Source organism: Schistocerca gregaria, chromosome 2, assembly GCF_023897955.1.
Source record: "Schistocerca gregaria isolate iqSchGreg1 chromosome 2, iqSchGreg1.2, whole genome shotgun sequence".
In the NCBI taxonomy this organism is placed as follows: domain Eukaryota; kingdom Metazoa; phylum Arthropoda; class Insecta; order Orthoptera; family Acrididae; genus Schistocerca; species Schistocerca gregaria.
The window spans coordinates 361,583,058-361,602,777 of record NC_064921.1 but is presented as its reverse complement, the minus strand read 5'-3'; the positions used below and the strand labels follow the sequence as shown (position 1 = coordinate 361,602,777).

The 19,720-nt window shown below is 39.4% G+C and overlaps 1 protein-coding gene across 2 annotated transcripts in view; it reads right to left on the bottom strand.

Moving 5' to 3' along the window:
- The window catches only part of LOC126337076 (pseudouridine-5'-phosphate glycosidase-like), a 1,418,644-nt gene that overhangs the window by 1,338,862 nt on the left and 60,062 nt on the right, over positions 1 to 19,720 (bottom strand). For both annotated transcript variants that reach the window (XM_050001420.1, XM_050001421.1), the window contains exons 3-4: positions 6,677 to 6,811; positions 6,501 to 6,576 (exon numbers count right to left, since the gene is read on the bottom strand). In XM_050001420.1, coding sequence (XP_049857377.1) covers positions 6,501 to 6,576; positions 6,677 to 6,811 — 211 coding nt within the window. The remainder of the gene's footprint in view (positions 1 to 6,500; positions 6,577 to 6,676; positions 6,812 to 19,720) is intronic.

Genomic DNA, 19,720 nt, shown 5'->3' with positions numbered 1-19,720 from the left:
ATCAATGTTTGCAAAAGTTATTGAAAAGGCTGTGTATGTAAGGTTAATTGATCATTTTATATCACATGATTTGCTATCAAATGTACAGTTCGGATTTAGAAGTCATTTGACAACTGAAAATGCTATATTCTCTTTTCTCTGTGAGGTACTGGATGGGCTAAAAAAAAAAAAGTTTCAAACGCTTGACGTATTTTTTGATTTAAGAAAAGCATTTGACTGTGTTGATCACACAATATTGCTCCAGAAGTTGGACCATTACGGAATAAGGGGAGTAGCTCACAATTTGTTCACCTGTTACTTTAGCGACAGGCAGCAAAAGGTCATTATTCACAATGTTGATAACGGCTGTGATGTGGGATCTGAGTGGAGTACTGTCAAGTGGGGGGTGCCCCAGGGATCAGTGTTGGGGCCGCTCCTGTTCTTTATTTATATAAATGATATGCCTTCTAGTATTATGGGTAACTCTAAAATATTTCTGTTTGCTGACGACACTAGCTTGGTAGTAAAGGATGTTGTGTGCAACATTGACTCGGCTTCAAGTAGAGCAGTACAAGACGTCAGTTCATGGCTTGTAGAAAATAAACTAATGTTAAATCACAGTAAGACACAGTTTTTACAGTTCCTAACACACAATGCAACAAAACCTGACGTTTTAATCTCACAGAACGGGCATACGATTAGTGAAACTGAACAGTTCAAATTCCTAGGTGTTCAGATAGATAGTAAGGTGTCGTGGAAAGCCCATGTTCAGGATCTTGTTCAAAGACTTAATACTGCCATTTTCACTATTTGAATGGCATCGAAAGTGAGTGATATTTCGACATGTAAATTAGTCTACTTTGCTTATTTTCATTCACTTATGTCGTATGGTGTTATGTTTTGGGGTAACTCTTCCCATTCTAGAAGGATATTTTTTTCTGAGAAACAGGCAGTTCTTGTCGACCTCTTTTCAGGAGTCGGGGTATTTTGACATTGGCCTCTCAATATGTACATTCCTTACTGCCGTTTCTTGTTACTAATATTAGTTTATTTCCAACAATAAGCAGCTTTCACTCGGTTAATACTCAGCAGAAATCAAACCTCCATTTGGATCGGACTTCCTTAACTCTTGTGCAAAAAGGTGTGCAGTATACTGCTGCATCCATTTTCAATAAGCTGCCACTCGAATTAAAATATCTTAGCAGTAATCCACGTGCTTTCAAATTGAAACTGAAGTGTTTCCTCATGGGTCACTCTTTCTATTCTGTCGAGGAGTTCCTTGAAAAATTAAGATGATTCTCATTGTATTGCTGATAGCGTTAGCTTAAACTTATGGACTGATTTTCTTTCAGGTTCATGAACATTTATTTTTATCTGTTATTACTTTTTATGTTGCAAGTTCATGTACTGACACGTTCCATGACCTTGGAGATTTGCTTCTCAATTTGGTCCTATGGAACTTGACATTTAAATAAATAAATAAACAAAAATGCTTCGAGATGGCACTTAGGTAGGGATGGATATGCAGTGGGTTGTACTGAAAATAATCTTATAATTTTACACTGAGCTCCCAAAAGTGATATTCTTAACATGCTAGAGGAACTGAAAATTAAATCACACAGAACGGAGGGCTACATAACCTGCTCAATGAGCATAATAAATTCAGTATGAATCTTTTCTGCTTTATGCAATTATTTAATTATTTATTAAAATGAGAGTCTTTGCTATGAGCTGCATCATGAGGCACTATCCCTGTTCTTAACACTACACACTGGCTGCCTGAAGACCGAGCATGAGTATGAGGCAAGCCAACACACTTTTTTGAAGCTTCTCACACCAGATAGAATAGTACACCAGTGATGCCCTCTTTTCTTACAGTCTTCTCATTAATTTTTTAAAACAGTAGTCTGATTCTAGCAGTTTCATGTGTGTCCTGTAATATGAATGTTTTTTTCTCTTTTAGACACTGCATGTAGGTATTATATTATTAACTTCCATTTAACTAATAGTCGTAGTTTCTATATGTATCTGACAATTCAATGCACAACTGATTTTTATACAACATAAATTGAAGAAACAGATGCATATCCATCTTCCTCCTTCTTTCCTTTTGCTTCCTGACTGTTTCTATTACATTTCACAATTTTGTATTTTATGGTAAGAATGAGAAAAGAGAATGCTGCAAGTAATGCCTCACTGTTTCGTCACTCACAGTATATTACCTATTTTAAATGGAGAGCAAATATTCCTGCATTTGTACAATTCATAAATGTTTTCTTGTAGGACTACAGATGTTTAATATTCTGCTAGTACTTGTATGCCAATTCATATTCGACAGTAGTGCCATCCTGTAGCAACATTTTGCTAGTACCTCAGCAAGCTGCTGTAGAGCTCAGTTTGGCACGTACTATTGTATGTTCAGAACAGTATATGATGAGATACATTGTATGCATCTTTGTTTTCTCTTTTGTATGTCTTAAGAATTCAACAGTTCCATAATAATTAGTTTGTAGAATAGCTAATATAGATTGATCTTTTTGTTTCCTATTCTTCACATGATGGTTGATGCTGAAATGTGACACAATAAATAACAATAAACATACATGAACTGGATAATTCTGTGAATATATCTAAAGATTTCACCATCTATATAGGATTAAAACCTAATTTTATGTTTACTTCCTTTTTATTGAGGTTATCAAAATTCTGTTCATTTGTTCAACAACTTTTTTTTTTTTTTTGTGCAGTCTGTAGCCCTCTTCCTTGTCTTCATTTTGTCACTCCATGCACTAACCCAGTGCAACAGAACCACAATATTCTCTTCTTTCGTAGCGTACATAAAGTCTGGGAACACTTTCAATTATTTATTGCACAAGAACCATCATTGTACAGATACCATACATATGTCATTTTGACCAGAAACAGCATCGTCAGCACTAATTGCAAACATGGTGAGTTCAGGTGCAGAGCGAGCTTTCTGTGTGTTGGAGTTCGACAAAAACAAGTGTGCTACAGCTGTTCAATCAATGTCAGAACCAAGTACGGTAAGAAACCACCAACAAGGAAGGCCATTTACCACTGGCTCAACCATTTTCATCGTGAAGTTCGTGGATGCCTGAACATGGAGCTGCCACATCAATGGATCGGCCATGCTACAGAAACAGGCAGCTGTTTCATGAAATGGACACCCCAATCACCATATCTCACTCCGTGTGACTATTTTCTGTGGGGACACTTTAAAGATCTGATGAATGTACCGCCTTTACCATGTGATATAGCAGAGCTCCGGGAGAGAATACGGAGGCAAGACTAATGTGTGGTTCCTGAAGAGGGACAGCAGCCTTTTCAGTAGTTGCAGGGTGGGCAATTGACTGATCTGGCCTTGTAACACTAATCAAAACAGCCTTGCTGTGCTGGTACTATGAATGGCTGAAAGCAAGGGGAAACTAAGGCCATAATTTTTCCCGAGGGCATGCAGCTTTACTGTATGATTAAATGATGATGGCATCCTCTTGGGTAAAATGTTCCAGAGGTAAAACAGTCCCCCATTCAGATCTCCTGGTGGGAACTACTCAGGAGGATGTCGTTATCACGAGAAAGAAAACTGGCACTCTACAGATCGGAGCATGGAATGTCAGATCCCTTAACCAGGCAGGTACGTCAGAAAATTTAAAAAGAGAAATGGATAGGTTAAAGTTAGATATAGTGGGAATTAGTGAAGTTTGGTGGCTGGAAGAACAAGACTTCTGGTCAGGCGAATACATGGTTATAAATACAAAATCAAATAGAGGTAATGCAGGAGTAGGTTTAATAATGCATGGAAAAATAGGAGAGCGGGTAAGCTACTACAAATAGCATAGTGAACGCATTATTGCAGCCAAGATAGACATGAAGCCCACACCTACCACAGTGGTACAAGTTTATATGCCAACTAGCTCCGCAGATGACGAAAAGATTGATGAAATGTATGATGAGATAAAAGAACTTATTCAGATAGTGAATGAAGACGAATTTAATAGTCATGGGTGACTGGAATTTGGTAGTAGGAAACGGAAGAGAAGGAAACATAGTAGGTGAATATGGATTTGGGGTAATAAACGAAACAGCTGCCTGGCAGAATTTTGTTCCAAGCATAACTTAATCATAGGTAACACTTGATTCAAGAATGATGAAAATAGGTTGTATACATGGAATAGGCCTGGAGATACTGAAAGGTTTCAGATAGATTATATAATGGTAAGACAGAGATTTAGGAACGAGGTTTTAAATTGTAAGACATTTCCAGGGGAAGATGTGGACTCTGACCTCAATCTATTGGAAGAAACTGCAAAAAGGTGGGAATTTCAGCAGATGGGACCTGGATAAACTGAGAGAACCAGCAGTTGTAGAGAGTTTCAGGGAAAGCATTAGGGAACGATTGTCAGGTATGGGGGAAAGAAATACAGTAGAAGAAGAATGGGTAGCTTTGAGGAATGAAATAGTGAAGGCAGCAGAGGATCAAGTTGGTAAAAAGACAAGGGCTAGTAGAAATCCTTGGGTAACAGAAGAAATATTGAATTTAATTGATGAAACAAAAAAATATAAAAATGCAGTAAATGAAGCAGGCAAAAAGGAATACAAATGTCTCAAAAAGTGTGAAATGGCTAAGCAGGGATGGCTAGAGGACAAATGTAAGGATGCAGAGTCATATCTCACTAGGGGTAAGATAGATATTGCCTACAGGAAAATTGAAGAGACCTTTGGAGAAAAGAGAATGACTTGTATGAATATCAATAACTCAGATGGAAACGCAGTTCTAAGCAAAGAAGAGAAAGCAGAAAGATGGAAGGAGTATATAGAGGGTCTATACAAGGACAATATACTTGAGGACAGTATTATGGAAATGAAAGAGGACATAGATGAAGATGAAATGGGCGATATGATACTGCGTGAAGAGTTTGACAGAACACTGAAACGCCTAAGTTGAAACAAGGCCGCGGGAGTAGACAACATTTCATTAGAACTACTGACCGTCTTGGGTGAGCCAGTCCTGACAAAACTCTACCATCAGAGAAAGCAAGATGTGTGAGACAAGCAAAATACCCTCAGACTTCAAGAAGAATATAATTATTCCAATCACAAAGAATGCAGGTGTTGAAAAATGTGAAAATTACTGAACTATCAGTTTAATAATTCACAACTGCAAAATACTAATGCAAATTCTTTACAGATGAACTGAAAAACTGCTAGAAGCTGACCTCAGGGAAAATCAGTTTGGATACCATAGAAATGTTGGAACATGTGATGCAATACTGACCCTACAACTTATCTTAGAAGATAGATTAAGGAAAGGAAAACCCACATTTCTAGCATTTGTTGACTTAGAGAAAGCTTTTGACAATGTTGATTGGAATACTCTCTTTCAAATTCAGAAGGTGGCAGGCATAAAATACAGGGAGCGTAAGGCTATTTAGAATTTGTAAGAAACCAGGTGGCAGTGGTTGGGAAGGAAGTGAGAAAGGGTTGTAGCCTATCCCCAATGTTGTTCAATCTGTATATTGAGCAAGCAGTAAAGGGAACAAAAGAAAAATTTGGAGTAGGAATTAAAAGCCATAGAGAAGAAATAAAAACTTTGAGATTTCCCGATGACATTGTAATTCTGTCAGAGACAGCAAATGACCTGGAAGAGCAGTTGAACGAAATGGACAGTGTCTTGAAAGGAGGGTATAAGATGAACATCAACAAAAGCAAAATGAGGATAATGGAATGTAGTCAAATTAAGTCGGGTGATGCTGAGGGAATTAGATTAGGAAATGAGACACTTAAAGTAGTAAAGGAGTTTTGCTATTTGGGGACTAAAATAACTGATGATGGTCAAAGTAGAGAGGATATAAAATGTAGACTGGCAATGGCAAGGAAAGCGTTTCTGAAGAAGAGAAATTTGTTAACATCGAGTATAGATTTAAGCATCAGGAAGTCGTTTCTGAAAGTATTTGTATGGAGTGAAACATGGATGATAAATAGTTTGGACAAAACGAGAATAGAAACTTTCAAAATGTGGTGCTACAGAAGAATGCTGAAGATTAGATGGGTAGATCACATAACTAATGAGGAAGTATTGAATAGGATTGGGGAGAAGAGAAGTTTGTGGCACAACTTGACTAGAAGAAGGGATCGGTTGATAGGACATGTCCTGAGGCATCAAGGGATCACCAATTTAGTATTGTAGGGCAGCATAGAGGGTAAAAATCATAGAGGGAGGCCAAGAGATGAATACACTAAGCAGATTCAGAAGGATCTAGGTTGTAGTAAGTACTGGGAGATGAAGAAGCTTGCACAGGATAGAGTAACATTGAGAGCTGCATGAAACCAGTCTCTGGACTGAAGACCACAACAACAACAACAACAACAACATGACATTATTTAAACTTTGGTAGTGACATAATTACAGATACAAAATAAATCTTCTAGCTACCACTGGAATAGAGAAGAAAAATCAGTCAGTCTTCTATGTACACAATTTTTAGTCCTATGTGCCATACCTGTAGCAAAAACGTGAATACCAACTCCTTTTGCGACTATTAAGGTTCCTGCAACAGTTGTACCACCATTCAACTTCTGCAAAAGAAAAGAAAAATATTGAATCAGTGGGAAATGAGAGTATAAAGATCGTTCTAGGAATATCACTTAAACTGACTGAAAGTGCTGCATACAGTACCTTGCTCATAACATATGGAAAATCTCGACGTGATGTTTTGACAGCTTTGGAAGAGGCCAACTCTGCAATCATATCTTTGTTTAATCCTACTTTGATCTGGCCTTTCATTATTGCAACAGTGGCAGGCACAGCTCCCTACAGAAATGTAACTGCAGTTAATAATTAAACTTCAAATTCATCTTTTTATTAAATAAATTGACTTAATTGTAGAACCAGAACTGAATATCAAATCAGAAAGCCAGGTCAGTTTGCAAGGAAAGCAAGAAAATTTGCAGTATATTGTGCAGCATAATGTATTTCTTAATAAGCAACACAGTACTATTCTTCACTCAACTTGATGAAATTGCAGTTTCATGTGAAGTGAGCATCTGTGTGTAACCACAAATTAGATTAGATTAGTACTTGTTGCATAGATCTCGAATACGACACTTTGTAATTATGTGGAATGTGTCAGGTTATTAATAAAAGGTGTCAATACAAGATATTACATTACACAAAACTTCATATTTTTGTGTGTGTGTGTGTGGGGGGGGGGGGGGGGGATTATCCACTTACTATATCCAAAAATTCATCTAATGAGTAGAAGCAGTTGCCATTCATAAATTCTTTTAATTTCCTTTTAAATGCTATATGGCTATCTGTCAGACTTTTGATGCTATTAGATAAGTGACCAAAGACTTTTGTGGCAGCATAATTTACCCCCTTCTGAGCCAAAGTTAGATTTAACCTTGAGTAATGAAGATCATTCTTTCTCCTAGTATTGTATCCATGCACACTGCTATTACTTTTGAATTCGTTTGGATTGTTAATAACAAATTTCATAAGTGAATATATACATTGTGAGGCTACAGTGAAGATCCCTAGCTCTTTAAATAAGAGACTGCAGGATGATCTTGAATGAGCTCCAGCAATTATTCTGATTACATACTTTTGTGCAATGAACACTCTTTTACTCAATGATGAATTACCCCAGAATATGATGCCATGCAAAAGCCGAGAATGAAAATAGGCATGGTAAGCTAATTTACTGACATGTATATCGCCAAAATTTGCAATGACCCTAATAACATAAGTAACTGAACTCAAACGTTTCAACAGATCTTCAGTGTGTTTTTTCCAGTTCAACCCCTCATCAATGCATACACCTAGAACTTTCGAATAATCTACCTTAGCTACTGATTGCTGATCAAAGTCTATATTTATTAATGGTGTCATTCCATTTACTGTGTGGAACTGTATATACTGTGTTTTGTCAAAGTTTAATGAGAGCCCATATGCAGAGAACCACTTAATGATTTTCTGAAAAACATTGTTTACAATTTTATCAGTTAATTCTTGTCTGTTGGGTGTGATAGTTGTACTTGTATCATCAGCAAAAAGTACCAGCTTTGTATCTTCGTGAATATAGAATGGCAAGTCATTAATATATATAGTAAGAACAGCAGAGGAACCAAGATCAAACCTTGCGGCACCCCATTCTTGATTGTTCCCCAGTTTGAGAAATCACCAGTTTTTTTTGTATATTATGTGAATTGCTTATTTCAACTTTCTGCACTCTTCCAGTTAGGTATGATTTAAACCATTTGACCTCTGTCCCATTTATACCACAATACTTGAGCTTATCTAGAAGTATTCCATGATTTACACAATCAAAAGCCTTTGAGAGATCACAAAAAATCCCAATTGGTGACTTCCTGTTACTCAGAGCATTTAATATTTCATTAGTGTAAGGATATATAGCATTTTCTGTTGAAAAACCTGTCTGGAAACTAAACTGACATTTTGTTACAATTTTATTTGAAGCTACTGTACAATACATTACTTTTTCAAGAATTTTGGATAAGGCACTCAGAAGAGAGATTGGGCAGTAGTTGTTGACATCAGACGTATCCCCCTTTTTATGCAGTGGTTTAACAATGGCATACTTCAGTCTATCTGGGAAATTACCCTTCTTCAGAGAGCAATTACATACGTGGCTAAGAATCCCACTTATCTCTTGGGAACAAGCTTTTATTATTCTGCTGGAAATGCCATCAATTCCATGTGAGCTTTTATTCTTGAGAGAGTTTATTATCTTCCTAATTTCAGAAGAAGAGGTGGGTGGAATTTCAATTGTATCAAAATGTGTGGGTAAGGCCTCTTCTATTAACTGCCTTGTTTCTTCTAATGAACATTTAGATCTGATTTTCTCTTCAACATTTAAAAATGATTATTCAAAATGTTTTCAACCTCCAGCTCGTTGTTTGTCAAGTTTCCATTCACTTTGATGGTAATGCCATCATCCTGTAACTCTTAGTTACCCTGTATCCATTGTAATAATATTCCATATTGTTTTGATTTTGTTATCAGGGATATTAATCCCAGACATGATGCACATGCTTCTGGAGTTTTTAATAATCTTTCTTAATGTAGCACAGTAGTTTTTATAGAACTACTTTCTTGGGAAAGCAGTTTTCAAATTCTCTTACAAGTGTATCATGAAATAAGCTATATTTTAAATTAGCATCAGGTTCCTTGTACACCTCACCTCAGTCTAACTGCTGAAGATTTTTGCTGAAATTTCTAATTGTTGAGTCATTAACTGAACGCACAACTTTGGAGGGTAGTTTTGAATTACTGAATGGATCTATGTCATATACTGTAAATAGCTGAGCACCGTGATCAGAAAGGCCATTCTCAAAAGGACAAGAATTTATGTTTTTATACTTATCTTGGTCTATAAATGTGTTATCTATCAATGTGCTGCTGTCCTTTACTACCCGAGTAAGAAAATAAATGACAGATGTCAAATTGAAAGAACCAAGCAAGACTTCCAGGTCATTCTTCATATTACACACTCTTTCAGTTAATCAACATTGAAGTCCCCACAAATATAATTTGCTTTCCCCTATCTTAGCACAACAAGGCATCCAAGTTTTCCAGGAATAAATGAAAGTTTCCTGAAGGGGACCTATATACTGTTACAATTATAAAAGAGCCCTAATTCAGTTTAAGTTGACAGGCACATGCTTCTATATGTTGCTCTAGACAAAACTTTTTTTGGATCTAAGCTTTTTTAATAGTGATAACTTTTGACATATGTGGCAACTCCTCCTCTCACCTTATTCCCTCTCCTCATATGTGCAGCTAGTTTATAACCACTGATATTTACCTTTTACATATCAGACACAATGTGATGCTCAGACAGGCACAGTATACCTATTACATTATCAGATTCAATGTCATTCAAACAAACCAGGAGCTCATGTATTTTATTTTTCAATCCTGGAATATTTTGGTGGGAAATGGTAACATTATTTTTTATTTTACTTATGTGAGAATCTACTTCTTCCTTTAATCCACCAATAGTTTGGTTAAATATGGTAACATTTTTATTTACTTTACTGTTGTGAGACTCTTGTGAGTTTTGGACCTCTTTAGCACCTACCTGCCTGCCTGAACTTCTCATTGGACACTGATATTAGTCTAAAAAAGAGGTACATCCATGAGTACTAGTGTCCCCCCTTATGGATTTTGCTTACAACCCTGCCAGTTTACCCTTCCCTGTCCTATTGAGGTGTAGGCCATGCCTTGTGAAATCCCCCCTATCAATAGCCTCAACAGAAACCAATCCCATGTCTGACAGAGTGGCCGCCCTATGCAACTGATACAACTACATATTTACCCTCCTGACAGAGTGATTCAACTGGGACTGATAATGCTGCACAAAAGCAGGCACCAGCCCAACATTGGTATGGGTCGTTACAGAGGCTATTTTCACCAGGTCACACTCAATACTGTAGCCCTGATCCTTATCAATACTGTTTCCCACTCCACGCACTATCATCAAATGATCCTGCTTTGAGAAACCCTTGCACAAGGAACCTATATCCTCTACCACCTGGCTAAGACATGCACTTGGCTTGAAAAAGTTGTGACCTGGTACCTGCCACCACATTTTTCCTGCAAAATCTGGCCCACACCTCTTCCATGGCTGCTACCTAGCAACAGAACTTTCCTCTTACTTTCTACTTTTTTTGAAACAGTTGGTTTCCTAGTGAGATTCTGTCGCATCTTAACTACATCTACTTCTACTGGAGCCTCTTCCTTACTTAACTGTGGTAGCAACGCAAATCTATTGGTTGTGCCAATTGGGAAACTGTCAGACACTGTTCTCTTTCTGTGGCCCCTGTTCCCAGCTACCACAGTCTCTTACAATGTTGTTATTTTCTCTACATGAGGCAATGAGTTTAAAAAGGCTTTGAAAATAAAGTCCTATCACATGAGGATTATAAACAGTGAGCTAATTTCTCAATGTAAAATGAGACATCATAAAGGAATATGTGGATTTCTGATGTCGGTATAGTCGTGTAATTCAAATTCCACAAACTTTAAAAATCCACTTAAAAAACACTGTCAACACAATTTAGGTGGTAACATTGTATGAACACAGCACTTTGAATCATCATACTGTAATATTAGTTACCATCTTCTCTTAAATCTCAACAAATGGTTTGTTCTTAATGCTTTGAAGGAACTGTTGCAAATTTCAGGTGGTGGGAATATATGATAAGGATTTAAAAAGGCTGTTCCATGGTAGATGAAGTGCTCAAGCATAATAATGAATACTTTTTAAAAAAAGAGTTGAATGTATTTGTTTGTGGATCTGATAATATTTTTCTAATCTTCATATATTGTTAACTTCTCTAGCAAACTAGTCCATCTTTTTGAGATGTGCCTCATAATAAAATCTGATCCAATAATATAAACTGGTTTCATTAATGTAATGTCTGCAATACAAAGGCTTAAAAGATAATATCATATTAACTAGTAAACAGCAGTGTACAAAACCTTACAGGAGATCTGCTATAGACTTTGAATTAAAACAAGCATTTGATATTGAGAGAATAAAAAAATGCTTAGACAGATCTCTTAACGAAGGTCTTAATGACTATTCATGAACTCGTATTGCAAACACGTAATTTTCTATGCATTAGGCAGGATCTTTCTAACTTGAAAACAGATGTACAAGTGTATTACAGCCCATATCAACTCATTTGTCTTAAGATGCAGGCCAACACTTATTTTAGTTCTATGGTAACTGATCCAAATTTCTTTTCTATAAATTTACAAAGAATGTTGCCATCAAATTAATAATTAGGATTAGAGGATCCCATAGTTATGAAAAATTACAACATGACTGAGAACAATGCTAAGCTTGTGTATAGTGACCTTCCTCAGAGCTGCATTCCAGATTGACTGAGGTGAGGAGTTGTGTTGAGCTGAGTTAGAGCAGAAAGGAGGCAGGGAAAAGATGGGAGGGTGTAGAAAAGGGTTGCTGAGGGATGGGAGGGTGTGGCACACAATAAATTGGAGGAGTATATTGGGAGGGGAAGACAGATTAGAGGAAGAAGGAGACTGCGGACTGGAGAGTATGAGAATAGAATGAGTGAAACACGTGCATAGTGACAGGTGGAAATGTGTGTGCCCAGTATGGGACAAGGGCTGGCAGAGATTGAGGCCAGGAGGATTATGGAATTCATGAATGTGTTGCGAGGACAAATCCCATATGGTATTCAGAGAATCTGAGGTTGTGGATTTATATGATTGTAAGCAGTTATTTAGATCAAGGTTATACTAAACAGCACATTGTGCCACATGACAGACAACCACTCTCAGCCACAATTTGGCTGTAGTCACTGATTTGGACAAACACTTGGTTAGTGGACATGCCCACTCTCCCAAAGAGGTATTCCATCACCCACACAACCTACAAGGTATTCCACTCCATTCTTATGCCACATCAACTCCCAACCACATAACACATGGTTCATTATCCCTGATAAAGATGAACATCCAAGACCTGTCCTATACACACCTCCCTGCCCACCCACTGCACATTCTATTTCAGTTCAGACACCGTCACATCTTACCATATCAGAGGCAGGACCACATGTGAAAGCAGTTGTAAAGTATCTCTGCTTTATAGGGTCTTTGGATTGTGTGGTAGTCAAGCAGAGTGAAAAGTTGTTAAGGCTCTGTGCCAAGTGAATTGATATCTTTATAAGAAGCATAAAAGTAGGATGAGTGCCAAGCAAATAAGAAGATAAGAAAGAATAAGGGCATATAAATAATTTCATGTTTGTCAGTGGCGATTGATTGTGAAAACAAGTGGTCGAAATCAAATGGTGTTTTTGTTAGAAGTTTAGGTGGAAGACTATGAGATAAGCAAAGCAGAAGAATGAGTATGTGCTTGCACTCAATTGTGGTAATGAACAATTTTCTATACAATAAGTTGTTTTTGGCCTAACTGTGACATGTGAAGAGGTATTTTCTCCAAATGACCAAACCAGGGAATGAGTCAATAACTGAAGGTTTGGCAGGCCAATCCATTCGCTGAACATTCTATATTTCAGGAGCTCCTTTCCCTCTGAAATGCCATATGATCATAGACTGTCATCCATAAAAATGAAGTCAGGGCTGAATACACTCCTGAAAACATGTACACAGAGAAGGAATACAATGTCACAATAATATTGATGTTTGAGTGTACCATCTTCAAAGGTTTGGAGGTCAGTAAACACATGCAACATTGTGCTTCCCTATATCGTAACACCTGGACCATCAAAATGATCATGTTTTACAATGTTCCTGGGTTTATTATGTACCCCCATACAGCAAGAGGTGGGAACATGTCTTGCACCTATGAACATTATCATTTTGGTGGTTCTAGTGTTATAGTGTGGGAAGGAATAATGTTTCATGTGTGCACTAACCTGCAAATTTCTGAAGTCAGTATACTCTCTGGTCAGTGTTATTGTGACACTGCACTCCTGTCCCACATGTGTAACCACATCGCACAGTGCGGACAGAGGAGCTCTTGGAATAAGAGTATATTCAGGAAAGAATGGTCTGCCCACCACCCAGTTTGAATCACACTGACCATGTGTGGGATGTGTTCCCAAGATGCAATGCACCACATCCACATGCATCAATACCCGCCCAGCAGTTATCATTGTGCTGGTGGGGGAATGGAAAACTCTACTAAAGGAGCTCCAAGAACTCCTAACCAGCCTTGTGGCCAGCATGGGATAAGGTTGCAGAGAATTTATTGCCATCCATGTTGATCACATGACCTATTAATAACCATATCCCACCTTTTTAATGTTCATGGGACCATCGTAAATCATGGTGACTTCAGTTTAATTAGAATCTCTTGAATAAAGATGTTATTTCCATTCATCTCATTGCATATTTCCTTCATTTACCTTCTGTACTAAACTGTAGCAGTTCTTTCTATGTACTGTCTAAGTTTCATCAGACTGTTATTTGGCAGTTACATATCATGCAAAAGTTATTTTCATCCTTAAGTTTCATGCAACACTGTTATATGCCTGAGAGGATGGTAAGGATGTGAACTACAAGCTTATATCTTGACCAAAGTCTAATGTAGCTTATTTTTTAGATGAGCAGAGGCCGTATTGTGTATAATGTGTGACTGGTCAGCAAAGAGAATATGTCTATGGCTACCTGTAACATATGGTTAAATTTTCAAGTCAAGGAAATGAATGCAACAACTCAAGGTTTTCGGAGTAAATTGTCTATTGTTACTTGCCGTAGCATAAAATTATTTAAATATTCATTCTCTGAAATTGAACCTTGTTTTAAATTAATAAATGTGTTTAATAGGGGTTGCCAACCCAAACATGGACGCAAGTAATAGTAACAGAATGGAGGCATTTGGCAACTTGAATTTAGGCACAAGAACTTGTTCAACAAATTATTTAACCCCTAGCAAGCATAACTGTGAAAAAATGAGACCATGTCATGTGATTTCATGGCATAGGTGGTAAATACACACATCAAAAAAAGTTATGCATCACCTCAGTTCTGAGAGTTCCGGAACCTGTACAGAAAATTGAGATAGGAATCAACATAAACATCATTTCCACCCTTTTTATTGCTCATGAAAACATCTACATCTACATCACTACTCTGCAATTCACATTTAAGTGCTTGGCAGAGGGTTCATCGAACCACAATCATACTATCTCTCTACTATTCCACTCCCGAAAAGCAAGCGGGAAAAACGAACACCTAAACCTTTCTGTTCGAGCTCTGATTTCTCTTATTTTATTTTGATGATCATTCCTACCTATGTAGGTTGGGCTCAACAAAATATTTTCGCATTCGGAAGAGAAAGTTGGTAACTGAAATTTCGTAAAAAGGTCTCGCCGCGACGAAAAACGTCTATGCTGTAATGACTTCCATCCCAACTCGTGTATCATATCTGCCACACTCTCTCCCCTATAACGTGATAATACAAAACGAGCTGCCCTTTTTTGCACCCTTTCGATGTCCTCCGTCAATCCCACCTGGTAAGGATCCCACACCACGAAGCAATATTCTAACAGAGGACGAACGAGTGTAGTGTAAGCTGTCTCTTTAGTGGACTTGTTGCATCTTCTAAGTGTCCTGCCTATGAAACGCAACCTTTGGCTCGCCTTCCTGACAATATTATCTATGTGGTCCTTCCAACTGAAGTTGTTCATAATTTTAAAACCCAGGTACTTAGTTGAATTGACAGCCTTGAGAATTGTACTATTTATCGAGTAATTGAATTCCAACGGATTTCTTTTGGAACTCATGTGGATCATCTCACACTTTTCGTTATTTAGCGTCAACTGCCACCTGACACACCATACAGCAATCTTTTCTAAATCGCTTTGCAACTGATACTGGTCTTCGGGTGACCTTACTAGACGGTAAATTACAGCATCATCTGCGAACAACCTAAGAGAACTGCTCAGATTGTCACCCAGGTCATTTATATAGATCAGGAACAGTAGAGGTCCCAGGACGCTTCCCTGGGGAACACCTGATATCACTTCAGTTTTACTCGATGATTTGCCGTCTATTACTACGAACTGCAACCTTCCTGACAGGAAATCACGAATCCAGTAGCACAACTGAGACGATACCCCATAGCTCCGGAGCTTGATTAGAAGCCGCTTGTGAGGAACGGTGTCAAAAGCTTTCCGGAAATCTAGAAATACGGAATCAACTTGAGATCCCCTGTCGATAGCGGCCATTACTTCGTGCGAATAAAGAGCTAGCTGCGTTGCACAAGAGCGATGTTTTCTGAAGCCATGCTGATTACGTGTCAATAGATCGTTCCCTTTGAGGTGATTCATAATGTTTGAATACAGTATATGCTCCAAAACCCTACTGCAAACCGACGTCAATGATATAGGTCTGTAGTTAAATGGATTACTCCTACTACCCTTCTTGAACACTGGTGCGACCTGCACAATTTTCCAATCTGTAGGTACAGATCTATCGGTGAGCGAGCGGTTGTATATGAGTGCTAAGTAGGGAGCTATAGTATCAGCGTAATCTGAAAGGAACCTAATCGGTATACAATCTGGACCTGAAGACTTGCCCGTATCAAGTGATTTGAGTTGCTTTGCAACCCCTAAGGTATCTACTTCTAAGAGACTCATGCTAGCACATGTTCGTGTTTCAAATTCTGGAATATTCCATTCGTCTTCCCTGGTGAAGGAATTTCGGAAAACTGCGTTCAATAACTCCGCTTTAGTGGCACAGTCGTCAATAACAGTACCATCGGCACTGCGCAGCGAAGGTATTGACTGCGTCTTGCCGCTTGTGTACTTTACATATGACCACAATTTCTTCGGATTTTCTAGCAAATTTCGAGACAATGTTTCGTTGTGGAACCTATTAAAGGCATCTCGCATCGAAGTACGTACCAAATTTCGCGCGTCTGTTAATTTTAGCCCATCTTCGGGATTACGCGTTCTTCTGAACTTCGCATGCTTTTTCTGTTGCCTCTGCAACAGCGTTCGGACCTTTTTTTGTGTACCATGGGGGATCCGTTCCATCTCTTACCAATTTATGAGGTATGAATATCTCAATTGCTGTTGCTACTATATCGTTGAATTTGAGCCACATCTCGTCTACATTCGCATAGTCAGTTCGGAAGGAATGGAAATTGTCTTTTAGGATGGCTTCTAGTGGCACTTTATCCGCTTTTTTAAATAAAATTATTTTGCGTTTGTTTCTGATGGATTTGGAAGAAATGGTATTGAGCCTAGCTACAATGACCTTGTGATCACTAATCCCTGTATCAGTCATGATGCTCTCTATCAGCTCTGGATTGTTTGTGGCTAAGAGGTCAAGTGTGTTTTCGCAACCATTTACAATTTGCGTGGGTTCGTGGACTAACTGCTCGAAATAATTTTCGGAGAAAGCATTTAGGACAATCTCGGAAGACGTTTTCTGCCTACCACCGGTTTTGAACAAGTATTTTTGCCAACATACCAAGGGTAGGTTGAAGTCCCCACCAACTATAACCGTATGAGTGGGGTATTTATTTGTTACGAGACTCAAACTTTCTCTGAACTGTTCCGCAACTGTATCATCGGAGTCTGGGGGTCGGTAGAAGGAGCCAATTATTAACTTAATTCTGCTGTTAAGTATAACCTCCACCCACACCAATTCGCACGGAGTATCTACTTCGACTTCACTACAAGATAAACCACTACTGACAGACACAAACATTCCACCACCAATTCTGCCTAATCTATCTTTCCTGAACACCGTCTGAGACTTCGTAAAAATTTCTGCAGAACTTATTTCAGGCTTTAGCCAGCTTTCTGTACCTATAACGATATCAGCTTCTGTACTTTCTATTAGCGCTTGAAGCTCAGGGACTTTTCCAGCGCAACTACAACAACTTAAACCATAATTCCGACTGTTCCTTGATCCAAGCACGTTCTGTAATTGCCAAGCACCCTTTGACATTGCAGCCCATCCCGCACTTTCCCGAGGCCTTCTAACCTAAAAAACCGCGCAGTCCACACCACACAGCCTCCGCTACCCGTGTAGCCGCCAGCTGAGTGTAGTGAACTCCTGATCTATTCAGCGGAACCCGAAACCCCACCACCCTATGGCGCAAGTCAAGGAATCTGCAGCAAATACGGTCGCAAAACCGTCTGATCCTCTGATTCAGACCCTCCACCCGGCTCTGCACTAAAGGTCCGCAGTCGGTTCTGTCAACGATGCTGCAGATGGTGAGCTCTGCCTTCATCTCGTAAGCAAGACTGGCAGCCTTCACCAAATCAGATAGCCGCTGGAATCCAGAGAGAATTTCCTCAGATCCAAAGCGACACACGTCATTAGTGCTGACATGTGCCACCACCTGCAGCTGGCTGCACCCTGTGCTCTTCATGGCATCCGGAAGGACCCTTTCCACATCAGGAATGACTCCTCCCGGAATGCACACGGAGTGCACCCTGGATTTCTTCCCCTCCTTAGCCGCCGTATCCCTAAGGGGCCCCATTACGCGCCTAACATTGGAGCTCCCAACTACCAGTAAGCCCACCCTCTGCGATTGCCCGGACCTTGAAGGCTGAGAATGATCCTCTGAAACAGGGCAGGCAGCTGCATCTGGCTCAGCCAGAGACAGTGCCTGAAACCGGTTTGTCAGACGCACCGGGGAGGCTTTCTGATCAGCCTCCACACATTGCATGATCTACCACCATACAGCGAGACCTTCAGAGTTTGTAGTCCAGATTGCTGTACACACCGGTAGCTCTAATACCCAGTTGCATGTCCTCTTGCACTGATGCATGTCTGTATTTGTCGTGGCATACTAACCACAAGTTCATCAAGGCACTGTTGGTCCAAATTGTACCACTTATCAATTGTTATTTAGCGTAGAACCCTCAGAATGGTTGGTGGGTCACGTGGTCCACAAACAGCCCTATTGAATCTATCCCAGGCATGTTCAATAGGGTTCATGTCTGGAGAACATGCTGGCCACTCAAGTTGAGGGATGTAGTTATCCTGAATGACGTCATTCACAAGATGTGTATGACGGGGGCATGAATTGTCATCCATGTAGATGAATGTCTCACCAATATGTTGCCAATACGGTTGCACTATCAGTCAGAGGATGGCATTCACATATCGTACAGCCATTAGAGTGCCTTCCATGACCACCAGTGGCACACATCGACCCCACATAATGCCACCCCAAAACATCAGGGAACCTCACCCTTGCTACACTCATTGGGCAGTGTGTCTAAGGCGTTCAGCCTGATCGGGTTGACTCCAAACACATCTTTGTTGATTATCCGGTTGAAGGCACATCAGTGAAGAGAACGCGATGCCAATCCTGAGTGGTCCATACGTCTTTCAGCCTGTCTGTACTGCACTGCATGGTGTTGTGGTTGCAAAGATGGATCTCACCATGGACGTCAGGAGTGAAGTTGTGCTTCATGCAGCCTTTTGTGCACAGTTTGAACCACAACACGATGTCCTGTAGCTGCATGAAAAGCATTATTCAACAAGGTGGCATTGCTGTCAGGGTTCCTCCAAGCCATAATCCATAGGTAGGGGTCATCCACTGCAGTAGTAGCCCTTGGGAAGCCTGACAAGGCGTGTCACCGACAGTTCCTATCTCTCTATACCTCCTCTATGTCTGAACACTCTGAGACGCCTGGACACTTCCCTTGCTGAGAGCCCTTCCTGGCACAAAGTAACATTGTGGACGTGATTGAACCACGGTATTGACCGTCTATGCATGGTTGAACCCCCTCTATCTAACAGGCACTACTCATGCATGGTTGTTTACATTTTTGGGCAAGTTTAATGACATCTCTGAATAGTGAATAGTCAAAGGGACTGTGTCTGTGATAAAACATCCACAGTCAACATCTATCTTCAAGAGTTGTGGGAACCAGGATGATGCAAAACTTTTTTTTATTTGTGTATGTACATATTAAATGACCTACAAGGCCAAACACACATGATAGGACAGGTGGAACATGACCTGTTATGGATTTGGGTGATTAAAACCTGAGGGACCATATCAGATTGGGTCTTAGAAGCTCTTGAATAAGAGCATGAGATTGAGTTGTGATACATGATTTGTATGAATATGGCAACACTCAGAGCACTCCAGGAATTAGTATATTCTTGGTATGGTCATGAACAGAACCGGTAGGAAATAGTTGCTAGTTATGTCAACAGAATACAAAA